At 47.5% G+C, this 16,284-nt stretch overlaps 1 protein-coding gene across 1 annotated transcript in view; it reads left to right on the top strand.

The window, feature by feature from the left end:
* Positions 1-689: 689 nt before the first annotated feature.
* Positions 690-16,284, top strand: part of CDH7 (cadherin 7) — a 105,900-nt gene continuing 90,305 nt past the window's right edge. The window contains exon 1 of the mRNA XM_036244508.1: positions 690-1,068. Coding sequence (XP_036100401.1) covers positions 859-1,068 — 210 coding nt within the window. The 5' untranslated portion in view covers positions 690-858. The remainder of the gene's footprint in view (positions 1,069-16,284) is intronic.

The raw sequence follows: 16,284 nt of genomic DNA on the forward strand, positions 1-16,284 counted from the left end.
ACTATGCAGGAGCTGTGCTGCTAGAGGTGGTTAATATCTGTGGAGTCACAAATAATTGCAGTGAAATTGTATAACCTCGCCTGCTGCACAGCATCCATGGAAGTAAGTCTGAAGGGTGGGAACTGGAGACGAGTGATTTTTCCGACTGATCACAGTCAAATCAGAACACGTCGAAACAGCTGGTGTTCTGTGTCCCGGATCAATCACCCGGCCTAGAAGCTTCTCAGCCTTCTTTCTCTCTGCGTTTTCACAGGAGAGATTTAAACAGGCCTGTGTCCTTGCCACTCGCCTCAATCTCTGCGTTGTGTCCACAGTCTAATGCCAGGGACGAAGCTGCCTGCCATGTAAACAGTTAAATACGTAAAGGCCAGCATTAGAATGATTTGTAAACTGGTGTTGCTCCAGGTGTGTTCAGTAAACCATGTGCTCAGATAGGCCTGGAAGAAACACAGTGTTAAGGTTGCATTACGGAGCGAGACTCATTCTGCATCACCGGCATACGGATAGCACAGTGACTACCATTTCCATCTAAGGCCACGATTTTGATTTTAGCGGTTGTACAAATGGTGACATCACGGGAAAATCGGCGCGAAGGTAGTGAATGCACATCCGCAGTTGTGTGTCCTGGTGTCTGACACGATTTGGTCTCTCTGTCCCCATAGGCACCTCTCCCGCCATCCCGTGGCGAAGGCTCCTCAGCGGCCGTGACCTCCTCCAGCCGAGCCCTCCGCAAATTATCATCTCTGGACTCCCCGCTGACACCCTGCCGGAGGCTAGCGCTGCCCAGCCAACTGGAACTGTGCCTCTTCTGTTGTCAAGGTTTTCTCCTTACGCAGGAAAAAGAAAGAAAAAAAAAAGATGAAGTTGGGCAAGGTGGAGTTCTGCCACTCCCTCCAGCTCATTGCGCTTCTGCTGTGCTTTGCGGGGCTGAGCCAGGGGGAGCTGTCCAGGTCCAGCTCCAAGCCCTACTTCCAGGCAGGCCGGTCGCGCACCAAGCGTAGCTGGGTGTGGAACCAGTTCTTCGTGCTGGAGGAGTACATGGGCTCCGACCCCCTCTACGTGGGAAAGGTAGGGCCAGGGCCCTAGGAGGCCGCACGCGGTTGGTGGGAATGTCTGGGGTTGGAGAAGGCCCCTTGGCGTCCAGGGTTGGAGAAGGCCCCTTGGCGTCCGGGGTTGGACAAGGCCCCTTGGCGTCCGGGGTTGGACAAGGCCCCTCGTCGCCCTGGGGTTGGAGAAGGCCCCTCGGCGCCCTGGGGTTGGAGAAGGCCCCTCGGCGCCCTGGGGTTGGACAAGGCCCCTCGGCGCCCTGGGGTTGGACAAGGCCCCTCGGCGCCCTGGGGTTGGACAAGGCCCCTCGGCGCCCTGGGGTTGGACAAGGCCCCTTGGCGCCCTAGGGTTGGACAAGGCCCCTTGGCGCCCTGGGGTTGGAAAGCAGGAGGCTTGCTCCTGTGAAATAGTTCCTGACGCTTATGGACGGGGTCGCCCCTCTGAAACTGTAACCTGGGCCTCTTCATACAGCGACGCCACACTTAGGGGCCGCGCTCCAGCCTGGACGCAGGTGATGTCCGATCCCAGACGCGCCTCGCTGAGCATGATCCTGGCTCTAGCAAAGCCATCCTTGCTGAAGCGGGGCCTGGATACTCACAGTACAGGAAGGGAAGTGGGTGTCCATAGCCAGGAACCTTTCGGCTCCTGTTGGGGCAGCACCGTGTCAATGATGCCCGTCCCCACTGTCGGCTTTCCGTATCCTTGCCTGAGGCCTGCAGTTGAAAAGCTACAAAGTGAGACTGCCTTTTCAATGATGAGCGGTTCAAACCTACTTTTGCTAGCGGTGCTCTGGTTTGGATGGATTTTTAAAATTTTTGGTTTTCAAGATTGCTTTTTGGTCAAAAATGAATGTGAACAAGTCACTTCGAAGGGACATTAGACCAGTGATGGGCGGTTTGTGGTGTGTTTGCTGGGTGGCCAGGTGTTAGCCAGAGTGAGCTTGCCTTCACACAGTATTTTCTGTCTGACTGTTTGGGCAGGAGATTTCATGTGAGCACCTTGCGAACTGAAGGCCCCATCAGGGGGGCAGGGCCTTCCCCTGACGTGCTCCTATCATGGTCCAGTGCGGAGTGCTCCAGGTCTGCATGTTCATATTTGCAGAGATTTCCCAAGCTTCTCAGTTTGGTGATGAGCACCGGTGAATGTTTTCTACGTAGACTGTGTTCTGACAGGAAATCTATACGTCTGCGTTTTTTACTTTGCACTTTGTCAGTTTTATGTGTCTATCCTTGATTAAGCTGATGAATTTATCCGTGAGAGAATTTCCAACTTTGAATGATTGAGGGAGAATCTTTGCTCTTTATTTCATGGCTTATGTTTTCATTGGAACACACCTTAAGGAAGGGTGAAAATCTATTTTTGTTCATGGTAGCCTACATAAGTCAAACAATCTGTATTGCATTTACAGTTTTCAGTGAATATTCTTACAAATAATGATGGATATTTATTGCAAAGAAAATGATTTGAATAAGGTCAAGATTTCTAGGGATGTGGATTAGAGTTTTTTTGTTTTTTTTTTTTAGCCCAGTCATATTATTTTTCTGCACTAAGAAAAGATAAGTAGGTACACAAGTGTTTTGGGTGCATACATATGTGTGTATATATTTGTGTGTGTGTGTGTGTGTGTGTGTGTGTGTGCATGTATATACCCACTCTGTTGTTTTAATAGTACTCTCTTATGTAGTATACATACACTAAATTTTTCTCTCAATTTTTCTTATTTGTTTTCTTATAAACAAAGTGAGAGTAATCACCATATACATTGTTATTGGCTAAGAATCTAGCTTTTAATTTCATTCATTTTTAAAGATCATTTAATAAATTCATCAAACTTTTTTCTTTTTAATGGACAGGTTTATAATATTCAGCTGATTCAGAAAGAATTGGTAGTTGTTAGGTGAAATACCTTTGTGAGAATGTAAAAGTTTCTAAATACAACCAAAATATTTCCATTTATTTTGTGTTAAATGGGGTTCCTGAGTGAGGGGGACATTTCAAAGCAAACATAACTTAAACATTTTTTAAAACACCCTTCTTTTAAATTTTACGGCCTTCCCTTAATAATTCAGAATGTTTGTCTCTAAAAAATCCCTACAAGTCCATTTAGAATTATGAACATGCATGTCCCTAAGGTTGCTTACATTTCAAATGCATGTGAAGCTACTGGGCAACATTGTTATTGTTTTTCTCAGAAATTGTGGGTTTCCTTGATTAGGTAACAGGAAATTATCCTGTGCTTCCCTTTCCATTGATCAGAGATAGTTACTTGGCAGAGTGTATATGACGAGAAACAAGTCTGTGTTCATTTCTCGTGTGGTGTAGCCTGGGAGTCCCGCGCAGAGGCCCCCCAGTAAAATGTTCAGCATGTAAATGGGTTAAAAAAAATTTCTTAAAATGACTGAAATGTAGAAAAAGGCAGTAGGCTCCTCTGAGATGGAGAGAGAATTTATAGACGAGGAACAAATGGCAGGCCTCGAAGGGACGCTGTGTCCGTGCGTGGGCAGGGGTGGCGGAGAATGTGGGCCATGGGCTGTGTGCACGAGATGACCAAGTGCAACCTTCAGGGGTGGTCTGAGTAGGCAGAGGTATGAGAACACCTGGGCATGTGGAACAGATGCATTTTCTCTTTGTCTACGTTGAGGGAGGTGATAACTGTGACCAGAAGTGTTTATAGGACCGAGAGAACTAAGAGTTAGAGGTGAAGTTGTGGAGGAGTGGACAAGCAGATGGCCGTGGGGGAGAAGGAAGCTAACTGATGCTTTTCACTGACGTATATTAAACCTATATTGGTTAGATGGCCGTGCTCTCATTCTTCCTGACAAAATGTGGCTCCTGCGGTAGTGTGGACAAGTGTACAGGACGACCTTGATGACCTTGATAGCTTAGTTTGATCCCATAATGGATGTGTAGAGTGTGTGTCAAGTTGACTCCAGTGTTACTGCTGACTCCGCCATTCCTACTAATGTAACTTTGGGCCGTTGCGTCCGTCTCTCCGATGGGAATAACGACTCCCACAGTTCAAGTCTAGTCCTGGGAATCAATGAGATAAAAATATTTGGAACATACATGCAATTAATTTTGACATTCTACTTATTTATTTCACTGCGTACTAATTAGAGATTAACTGAGTTATGGATCATCTATTGTGTGGCGTCTCAAATGTTAATATCTGTGAGCCTTCGGAGGAAAGCAGGCATTGTTCTATGAGCTAAGTAGTGTTTAAAGCTATTGCAGTTAATTAGAGGAAGGGTCTGCATTGTAAGTGCCTAGAAATACATCATAGCTTTATACTTGTATATGATTAGAGACTCTCAAAATATAGCAAGTGAGTGAATGATTCATTCCTTAGACACAGGAATTTCAAATGTCAGAGAAATCACGTGTGTGTTTTTTTTTTGTTTGTTTGTTTTTTTAATACCTTTGAATTTGGAGACCATGATAATGACTGGTGGCCAATGAAATAAATAATAACATTTGGTCAGTAAGACGTTGAGGATAATGAAGTCACAAGATGACTTGTGACCTTATTATTTTAGCAATTTACTGGGTTTATTTAACATGACAACTCAAGACGAAAGTAGACCAGTTTGTGGAAGGGACCAGTAGGGCTTCTAGAACCTTCACCTAGAGATCTCCAGGGAATGAACTTCTGGGCTGGGTTAAAATCTGACCTTTATTAGCATCACACCATTTTTTGGTGATAGGAGTCGCTAAACTACTGATGAAAGGTGTAGACTTGAGTCATTCGCGATGACCCTGAGTTTCTTTCTGTTGAGGTGCAGCTGACATCTAACATCCGTCATATTAATTTTAGGTGTCCAACATGATGATTCAGTATTCGTACATGTTGCGACACGATCACCACCATCGGTCTAGTTGGCATCCATCACCATACCCGGTTACAGATTTCTTTCTTCTGATGAGGACTCTGAAGATCTAGTCGCAGCCAACTTCAGGTGGATGCAGTGCTACTAACTGCAGCCACCTGCTGTGGCAGTCCTGTTTCCAAGAAGAGTGCCGCAGCTCTACCAAGAGCGTTTCTCCGTTGCCCTCCGGCCTGTGTCCTTGTCGCTGGTGGGGGAGGAGGGAGGTGTCCGCCGGCCCTGGCTGCTGGCGGCCTAGGAACGGCTGGCTACAGCCATGTCACTGAACGCACTGCATTTCCAAGCCCAGCTGTCTCCTCGCCTGGCAAGTCTCACCTAACAGCCCCCGACTTGCTGACCCCCCAACAAAAAATGTCTACAAAACCACCCAGGCTCCGGCCCAGGTGGCAGGTGCTGGGGTGTCTCCTAACCAGGGCGCTGCCCCCACGGCTGCGCTCCGGCCGTGCCCCCTGCATCCACAGTTGGCTTCTCTAGCCACCAACGTCACCCTGGTCTTTGCTGCCGCCCCCCTTTCTTCCCCTGGTGCAGGGAGCACTGAGCCCCCCACCTGTCCAGGTGGCCCGCGTGGACATCCTGCGTGGGCGTCACTCAGCTCCCGTGGCAGCTTCTGACGGGCTGGCGAGCATCCCCAAGCTTTGAACCAGACCCCGCAGCGCCGTCACCGCGGGCCCCTGTGCCCCTGCGCCCCTGCCGGCCCAGCCGGGGTTCCGTGCTCCGGGAAGGACATGTCCCCCTGGCCGGAGGCCGTGTCGGGCAGTTGGCGTGGGAATGAGACCCACACCGGGGCAGATTTATATATTAGAGACATGAAGAGAAAATACTGAACCCCAGATAGTCATCACTTAGGGGAGAGCCTGTGTGTCATTTGTAGATTTAGGAGAGAAAAACCGACACAAGTGTCCTGTCGACATGTAGGTGCTTCGAGGTGCCGCCCGTCTTAGAGGAAAGCGAGGCGGTTAGTTCTGCGCATGTGCAGACACCCCCTTTCCCAATATCCTCGGAACCCCAGGGGATCGAGAGAGCTGCCCTTTTCCCGTCTCTTGTCGCTTCGTGACAGAATTGCGACTCTCCTGGCGACCTCAAAGGGAGGTTGGGCCTGGGTCAGCTGTGTGGGGTGTCAGTTAGTCCAGATGTTTCGAAACACGTTTGGTGGGTATTCTTAGCTCTTGTAGTACTGCAGGAGGGCTCTGAAGTGTGCAGGGCCTTTTCCCCATCGAGTCCGCCGCTCAGTGTTTGCTTTGTTTCTTGTCAACCGGAGCACAAGTAAAATACGTCTGATCTTGTCACTGAAGTGCGGGAGCCCACCGTTCATTCTGTGTCAGATCACTCATGTTCTCTTCGGCGTCTTCGTGGGTGGGACGTGAGGTTGTCCTTACCCAGGGCTTTGTCGAGGGCGGAGGACACGGCCTTCCCTGTCACCCTGGTGACAGTCACTCCGGACCTTCCCCCTGGCTCGCCGCTCTCCGATTGTGTTGATGGAAATCACCTGAAAACGCCGTGCTCTTCGCTCTTGGTTGTGTGTATGTGCACTTGTCACCCACTCGGTGACGGGAACAGCAAACATTACAGATCAAGCGGGTCTGCGCGAGCCGTGTTTCTGCATCGTGTTCATGTTGTGATGGCAAGTGCAGAACAAGAGATGACGCAGGTGTGATGCGGCCTTTCATGGCGTGTGCCCGCCGTCGTTGGACCAGCACCACGGCAGTGCTTGCGACACCGAGTCCCAGGTCTACGGCAGCTCTGAGACCCACCAAGATAAGTGACAGAGTCAGACAAGCAGCAGGGCCGTCCCAAGCAGAGACATTTGAGTGCTACAGTGGCTGACCCTGCCCCTTCGTCGACGTGGTCTCTGTATGACTTATACTGACTACCTGTCATCGTGAGTGGGTTGCTGGAGGGAAATGTAGTTTGTATAAGTAGGCTTGTCGCTGTGTCTCCCCAGTTGCCTTTTGGGGCTTCTCAGCCTCTCTCTCTCCACGTTCACTTACGTCCCCTCCCCAGTCTCCTCTCCTCTTTCGGGACCTCCTGTGTGGTAGGTGTGCCGGATGAGAGTTTAAGGGCAGCAGACCCTTCACAAAGCTCACCGTCTGGTAGATACGCGGTGCAGGTGACCAGCTGGTGGTGTTCTGCAGCCGACCTACATCTCTGGGGGTGGGGGCGGGGGAGGAGCCGAGTCACCCTCTGTGAACAAAGGCTGGTGTGAGGATACAGGCGAACCCCCGTGATTCCATAATCCCTTTACACAACCTTCACATCAAAGCAAAAAAAGTATCTCCTTAGGAGGTAGGACAGAGTATTCTAAACGATGTGGGGGAAACTTGAGAGCGCAGAAAGTCGGCAAGTAGCAGCCCTAGGTTACACCCGCGAGTGTCTCAGCGTTTTGAACAATGCCCGAAAACAAATGTCTGTCTCTCTGGTACAATGGAGATCAGTAGGGAAAATGAAATTTTAAAACCAGTCTGAAATTATTTCAGACCTACAAATACGTTGCAAAGTAGTAGTTTCGCATCCAGCTTCTCCAAATGTTAATCTCACACGACTGCATCTATTATTTAAACCAGGAAATGAACATGGGTATACTGCTGCTTACCACTCAGCAGTTGTGTTCAGGTTTTCCATTTGTTACAGTCAGGTGGTTTTTCTGGCCGGAGGTAGTAGTGTAGAGTGACTTCTTTGTCTTGTCACCTTGGTATTTTCAGTCTGGGGTAGCTGCTCGGTTGTTCACTTGTCATTCTTGACCGGTACTTGGCAGCGCATCTCACAACCTGGGCTGGTCTTCTGCTTCTTCCTAACGTGTGCATTTCAGGTGACGTAATTCTGGCCAGGATACCACGAAGTGATTCTGTGCCCTTCCCACTGCACCTTGCCAAGACGTGCAGGACGTTGCTGCGACTCATTGGTCGGGATGTTGACTTGGATCACCTGGCTCAGGTGGTGTCGGCCAGGTCCCTCTGATGAAAAGGCATGTCTGAAAGTATTGAAACCTAACCTGCCCTGAGGGTTGGAAGTCATGCCAGCTGTGGGTCCAGGGGGTGCCTGCCCGATTCATTAAGGTCCATTGTCCATTTTTAGGATGAGGAGTGGGTTCGTCTGAAATGTTGGCCAAACTCCAGTCTATAACCCCATCAAGTAACACCCATAGTTTTTGGTACTCATTGATCTTGTTTCTCAAAAATGTAACCCTCATAATTATAAGTAAAACATGGTTTTGGAAAATTAATAGAGTCCACTAAGGTAAAAGAAGTGTCTTGTGAGAATGCAATCTAAGGTGTTACATTTTAATATATTAACAAGGAGTTGGAGTCTAAACAATGAATGCAATCATAATTAATGTTTGAAAAGATTTAGTAATGACAATCCTCCTAATGATTTGTTTAGAGCTGGTAACATTCCCGTTTCATAATCAATACTGTTTATATCTTTGAAAAGCCTTGTGAGTTAAAAAAGAGGTGTTTCTGTATTATAGATGAGGTGATAGATACATTTGAAAGCAAAATAAGTAGAGTAAGTGAACAATCATTAGAGCTGTAATGTAGAAGAATTAAAAAGCAAATCTGGATGATTATATCAATATTGGAAAGTAAATTTCTGAAAAAAAAAAATTTAAAATGTTTTATGACTCCGAAAATATTTTGTTTTCCTACAGAGGATCAGGTTTAGTTGCATAGTTTTGAAAGCCCTTTAACATGTGTTTATTGAACCCTTTACCTTTAAAAAGGCATATACTCAAGAAAGAATAGATAGACTTACAAGGCTTCCTAATGGTATTTAGCCTGGACATAGGAATACCAGAAATGTGTCCTAGAACAGAAAAGTTCAGGGTAGAATGTGCATAAAGAATGTACTATTGAGAGTCTGGGAAAAATAAAAAATTTAGGACTTTTGTTCAGTTCTTTAAAAATCACATCCTTCAAAAGTTCTACTTTGGGGTGTATGCAATATTCAATACTTTTAAGGAGTTTTCACTGATACAAGTATACTTTCAAGTAAGCAGGAGGACCACGAGCCCATGCCAGCGGGGGTTGAACAGTAAAGGACCATGTGTAACTAGTCGGCCTACACTGCAGTGCCGGTTTCCAGCCAGCGTGTGGGCCCTGGAGGCGGGGCTACAGCAAGACAGACTCGGAAGCTGGCTCAGCTTCCTTCTGCACCTCATGGCTTGACATTTCAGAATAAGGGGAGGTTTGAACACATTCCAGTAAACAACAGCTAGAGAACAGGAACTCGCCAGGGAAATGCTCATGTTGAACTCAACCTGCCTGGGTCTTCTCAGGCCAAGAACCTGAGAATCATCTTCTGCTCTGTCCCCGCACAAACCAGAGAGCGCCCCGACGACACGGGGGAAAGCAAGACGGTTGGCGAGGCCGTCGGCATTGCTAGTCAAGCAGCATCCTTGTCTTCTGTAGGATAAACACAGAAGAGCAATTTCTCAAGATGGGGCCGAGTCGCAGGAACGGTAATTACGAGAACCAGAACGACTCGCTCATTCCGGCAAGATGTTGGGCAAACAGTGCGCCACTATCTGATAAGAACGCTTCCCTCGCGATGTTGACTTCTCTCGGTGAAAATGCTGACATGCTTTAAGGTATTTAACTGAAAACACACAATCAGGGTTTGGACAACACATACATAATGCTCAGCAGATGTGTTTGCAAGACTTCACGGTGATCACTGGTGGAATTAGTCAAACCAGGCTTAAATTAGGTTTTTCTGACGTGAGCCATTCGGGGTCCCCAGCGGAGCAGAGAGTGTGGCGTGTGGAGAGGAGATTACACGATCTGCTCTTGGTTCTGTGAAACGAAGAAGAGAGGACACAGCTGAGAAACTTGGTTCTGCGTCTGACTTCCACCCCGGACACAGTTTATATAATGTTTTCAACGGAATCATCACAGGACGGGATGTAGGCAGCAAACTAATTTTGCCTATTCAGGAGAAATAGGTACAGGTGAGCTCTAGTCAATGGGATTCAATGTAATTAGAGCTAAGTACAGCAAAGAAGCCATCAATAGTTAAAAATGACTAATGAATTAGATGAGAATTACCACACGCCTGTAGCGAATGGTGAAGGTTACTTGCAGTGTTAAAATCATACCTGGAGCGTGCACAGAAAGACAGAGCTATGTCTGAAATAAAAGTAACTTACATTGCAGAGCGGGTACACACCGTGGAAAAGGTGCTTTTTATAAAATGGTGGGATAGTATAAAGCTTGATGTTGACATGAGGAGTGTAAGCTTCATTACAAAGGAAAAGTTATCTTTTGGGTCCATCATTAGAACACCTGCAAATAGACTTCTACCTGTGGCGCACCAGCTGTGTTCCTGAGTCTCGGATGTGGTGTGTAATGATCTGAAAGAAGACTGGGTTTTTTTTGTTAGTTTGTTTATTTGTTTTTTAACCATTGATTAGACCCTTCGTTGGGGGCATGAGTACAGTTGAGGGTGGACAATATATACAAATGAACGGGGCTTCAGGGTTAAGGTCAGAGGAGGAAGTGCATTTGGTTCAGATCCGATTAAGACTTCACAGCGGGATTGATGAGCACAGCGGGAACCACCATGCACAGGTTCACCTGTAACGTGCACTGTCTCCTCGGGTGCTCTCGTCACGTGGTCCGCAGCTGCTGGCGCGGTCGGTTGGTGGCTGTGAACCCTGCACACGCTGATGAAGCCCGCTTTTCCCAGCGCTTCCTTTCCAGCGTCCCCCGCGGAGCTCAGGGATGTGGGAGAAGGGGCCCGAGCGACAGCAGAGGCTGCCACAGTCCCGCAGTCCCTGGGTCTCTTCTTTTCCCAGCAAAGACCCCTCTTGGAATTTAGCAAAAAAAGGAAGTGTTTATGTAAATGCGGTGGTGAGATACACATGATCCCATATAATGATTTTTTTCAAATCCCATGTGTCCTTAATGTTGAAATCTAAATGTTTATGTTAATAGTGAACATCGTCATCACAAAGAAAAATAAAGTTGTTTTTTTGTTGTTTTTTAAACGTGAGAGGTGCTTGGGGATTTTAAATTTTTTTTTTTTTATTATTATCCTCACCCGAGAACATTTTCCCAGGTTTTGTTCAGGTAGAGTAGGAGGGGGAGAGAGGAACAGAGAGAGAGAGAGAAACATCGACGTGAAAGGAACACATCGAGTGGCTGCCACCCTCACGACTGACCAGAGCCGGGGACAAACTGCAACCGAGGCACGTGCCCTTAGCGGGAACCGAACCCGGGTCTCTCAGGACCGCAGGTCAACGCTCTAACCGCTGAGCCAAACCGGCCAGGGCGAGAGGTGCTTGGGGCTTTAAAGCTTCTTGACTCAAGTCCTTTTCTGAATTCAGGAGGCGGTGGTCCAGGATTCCCGATGGGCGGTCAGGCAGCCTCAGGTCTGTTTCCAGGGCAGGATTCTGGGGAGACACAGTGAGCTGGGCCTCCGGGCCGCCTCCCCCCGCCCCCACGGCGCTCTGCCAGCAAACAGCTTACTCCCTTACTTCCTCCCTCAGCAGTGACAGCCTCACAGGCTGCTGCAAGCATCCGACGCGAGATAGAGCCCGGCCGGCGTGGCTCAGTGGTTGAGCGTCGGCCCTGCACCAAGAGGTCTCCGGTTCGATTCCTGGTCAGGGCACAGGCCCAGGTTTTGGGCCCGATCCCCAGTGGGGGGCATGCAGGAGGTGACCAGTTGATGTTCTCTCTCAGTGATGTTTCTATCTCTCTCTCCCTCTCCCTTCCTCTCTCTGAAATCAGTAAATAAAAAATATATTTTAAAAAAGAAAGCAAGTTAGAGTTACCCTGAAAGCATAATGTTTGAGGACCACTCCTGTTCTTAGGAACCGGAATCACATCCTGTGATTGAACTTTAAAGGCAGCTCTGAGGCCCTCCCACCCCCAACCCCCGGCCCCGGGATGCTTGAGAAGATGGAGTGAGTCTTCATGGAAGCATCCTGCCTGTCTTCTCCATGGTCCTCATGCTCAGCTGTGCTTGTTGTTGGCTGTCCCCAAATCTGCAGATCAGGATCAACCTTGCATAATTTGGAACCAATCCTCTAAACAGGAGAAGTCGTTATTTTAGTTTCCCATGATATGAGCCCTGCTGTGAGCACTGGTTGCCCCTGACCATGGCCTTCAGCGTTGGCATCACCTCTTTGGGAAAACAAGAGAACACAGGGCTTGGGACTGCCCGCGTATGCTCACGAGGGAACTAGTGGGTATGCAGAGGAGGCTTAATATCATCGACTATTAGCTAAGAAAGCCAACACTGATCTCTAAGTATTCTTTCCCTCAGAAAAATGTTCAACGAGGACCATCTCTTTTTCCATATCGAACTCAGAAAAATTCCTGCACAGGCTGCCTGGTGGCTCAGCTCCGTCCTTGGGCTTTAAAACTGAAAGCAGGTTTTGAAGTCAAGTGTGGCTCCGCCCCCAGGCAAGGAGGCGGCCCCCTGGGGTGTGGATGCATCCAGCAGCTGTGGGCAGGACACTACCCTGCTCACCCGTGACTGAGCCCCCTCGTCCGGGGGGCACGATTTCCTCAGGGCTGTCCCTGGGGGTGTCTAAAGCTACTGCCCCTTCTGAGACCATTTCCTGGCTGCAGTCTACCCACTGGAAGGATGGGGGAGGGGCCAGGAGGCAGAGAGGCTGATCTAAATGATAGTTACCCCACCTTGATGACCCGGGACCTCGGACCTAACTCCCTAGAATCCCTGTGATGGCTGGGCCCTGTTGTAAAACCTACCATAAACCCAGCAGCAGGAAATGAAGGAACAGACAGGAGGTCGGGGGAGGGGTTGGGTTAACTTGGAGCTGTCTGGAATGTTCAATGTGAGCAATAGCAGGAAGATTTCGGTTGTTTTCTGATAAGACACTTGCAGAGGATAGAAAGCAATGGGGGTTAGGACCCCACCCCCAAGTAAGGGCTTTGGAGAAGGAGATAGAAGCTTTCTCCTCTGGTTTTCTCACGGGATATTGGAAATTACGCAGCAGTGTGCATGCTGGGTGACCACCTTTGGACAGGTTACCTTTGCAAGTGGTAATGACCGGGTAGACTACTCCCGTGCATTGGCGGAAGGTGAGCCCGTTAAATCCTGTAACTAAGGTTATATATCAGGGAGGTCCAGTGAATCTCGAACACCCTTTACTTGGAAATCACTCATCTTCTGTCAGTGTACACACTGTGAGATGGGTTTCAGATAGGCCTTACGTAACAGTTGTTACACTAGATGGAAACTAAATGCGACCATGGATGTACAGTGCTGCATGGGTGAGTCACATGTATTCATGAGGGCTTAGCTGTTACTGAGAATAACAGTGATACATGGTATCCCTCTCCAGTCAGGGGCTACTTATTATAACTGATCCGAGTCAGGTGTTTCCTTTCTAAAGAATATTTTTACAAATCTTTTTATTTTACTTTATTTTTAATCCTCACCTGAGGATATTTTTAGAAGAACGTATACTTGAAGGAGAAAATGAGCATGAACCTGAGTGAGATCCATCCCTTGGCGCACTGGGTGACCACAGACAGGTCCTGCACGTGACCTTTCCGGGATCTCTCATCCGTCAGAGGGGTGGTCCTGCTGATACCCCTGCACCGGGCACAGGCTCAGAACTGCAACAGACGACATCTGTCCGTGTGCTTTGAAATAGATCAAGTGTTCAACCTTGAAGTGATGTTTGATGGGAAGAGCAGTTGCTACTTATATTTGCTAATTATTGGGGTAGGGACAGAATTTATAACACATACCCTCTTTTTGTAGTAATTACTGAGAATTAATACTTGGACAGTCTCTTTTGGTACTTATTGAAGAGTAATTCTTTGATGTACATCGTGAAACCGCTTTCAGGATTTAGCTGCTGTTTTGAGTTTTATATATTCAGCATCAACTCAGATATGAAATTACATAAGACAGCTTTTCAAGCCATATACTTGAAAAGAAAGGACAGGGGACACACACACACACACACACACACACACACTTGTTTTATTCTCAAATACTCTCCAAATCTAGAAAGATAATGGCTGCTCTGAGAGTTTCCCAGGAGGCCAAAGATTTCAGTGCCATTAGGATTCTACTGAACAAAAGTGATGCTTAATGGAACTAGATAAACAGGATTGCTTGTTACTCTCTCCGTTAATTGTCTTTCTTTCCTTTTTAAGACTGTGCCTTAGGTCAGAGCTTCATTTAGTCTGAAGTCTGGCTCAAACCCATTGCTACGTTTTACCATCTTACACTCCATGAAGTTCTGAACTCAGAAACTGAGTTTAATGAACTCATTTCAGTTCCAAACATGGTAGCATTTAAACATCTCCAGCTTTTGTGTTGAAAATTAATCCTGCTTGCCTAGCATTTGAGGGAAGAAGGTGCCGAACACCTTGATATAATCAGAGTGTTTGTATAAACCATTTTTTTGCTTTGTGCCATTGGACAGATAAATAAAGAGAAGCCAAATGTTTTGCGATTGTGATAGCCTTACTTCTAGAGTTCACGTAAGACGTGTGGGTAGACTTCTAGGAAATGCCATTGCAGGGGAATGAGTCCAGGTAGGCAGGTGACCTTGAGTGTAATGAAAGAGAAACCAGAGGAGTAAAAGAAGGCCAGAGGTACCCCCACCCCCTTTATATACATTAGATAAAATGCAAGGCAGTGTGCTAAAATAAGGCATCCAAAGTCTATGTGACCAACGAAGGGGGGCTTCCTGAAATGCAGTCCTACAACACGAAGCTAAAGAACTGCATCTGTAGCTAAGATAAGGATTCGTGTGCAAAAGCGATCATGTGAGCTGACGATATCCAAATGAAAGCTGCATGAATTCTGGGGCAAAGCCGGTACCTTGGGGCATGGAAATCCTCAAGGTGTCTAGATGAAATGAATGTGAAACCCACCCAAAAGTGCATATGAGGATTAATATATGATTTCTGCGGTCAGGCAAGCCTGCTGGCGAAATCTGCCTGGAGCAAATCTGTCCACTGAAACGGACACACTTCTGTTTTATGCAACCGAACAGGAGCATCTAGTCGAGCGGAGAGAAGGCGTACCTGGCTTCACAAACTCTTCACTACGGATTGACACCATCATGTGGGGTCATCTTTCTCCTTTATCCCCTGCGGTATATGGAGTGAGAACGCGAATGCGAATCCACACCCTGCTCCCACACGCCACCAAAGTGGCACCGTCACTCGGCTTGTCAAACAGTGTATGGCGGCACGGTGCCTACGTGTAGCCTCGTCTTCGATTGAAAAATAAAGTGTACAAAAGAATCTGACAGGCGACCCTTTTGTTGGTTTTATAGGAGTATCTGCTTAGAGAAACTGAATTCTTGACTAGTTTTAGCTTTGATCACATCTCATTGAAAGGTGTCACCAGCCATTTGGAGATTTTAATCTTTATTTTTCAGGGAGTCAATTACTTTCCCTTTATATTTACTTTGTGCTGATCTAGAGCAAATTACTAAGTATGCCCAAGTGTCTGATATCCTACCCCCCCCCAAAAAAAAAGTATGCCATGCTGAATCTAAAGCACATGCTGAACTAGTACAAAATTACATGAACACGATGGGCAGAACCAAAACAGGAAAAACTGCACAGAGAACACTGGTCATTCTTATTCCCAGGGGTACACGTTGTCCATCTCTTTCCGCCAGAACTTGCACAGTGACAGTGAGCACCTCTTTGAACTGTGAGCCCTTGGGGCCGGCTTCACCCTTAGGAAGGCTGACCCTAGGGGTAGGGTTGGTAGTTGCCTAAAACTGAGAGTGAGTTCATCCTTAAATTTTGCAGCCAGAAGAACCTCGCTCCTAGTCCTGGCTTCTTGGCACAGAAGTCAGTCAGTGTCTCTGACACTAATTCAGTTGCACCAGTTACGATCCCGTTATGATCGGTCCTCCCCGATGCTTTTGGAAGTCAGTGGACCTCTAAAACACAGTTATGGGATGGCCGGGATGGTGATGGAATGGGAAGAAGCGATAGTGTCTCCCAGTATTTTAGACGAAACAGCAGCCGAACTTGCATTCAGTTCTAATGGCTCTGCTTTTGCCGTTTTATCAGGGGGTTGACTGACTCCGCAGGAAGAGTTGCTGGTGGTGTTTGGTGCCCGGTACTGAGATTGGCCCTGTTCAAGCTTTTGTTTTGTTATGTAGTTCAGATCTGTTGAACTTTATGTCAGCCACAGTTAGTGGATGACAAAAAGTAATCGGAAAGAGAAACATTGATTAAGTAAGAAATCAGGTTAGCGCCATGGAAGATGTTCTCTGCAACAGAATGGAAGCCACCTGACCACACACGTACATATTATACAAATACCTGAAAACGTACACGCGGTAACTGCTTTTACTGGAAGCACGTCATGTACTTGATTGCGGTTCCTTGGTACACAGGTA

This window comes from Molossus molossus, unplaced genomic scaffold (genome assembly GCF_014108415.1).
Source record: "Molossus molossus isolate mMolMol1 unplaced genomic scaffold, mMolMol1.p scaffold_m16_p_6, whole genome shotgun sequence".
Taxonomy (NCBI): domain Eukaryota; kingdom Metazoa; phylum Chordata; class Mammalia; order Chiroptera; family Molossidae; genus Molossus; species Molossus molossus.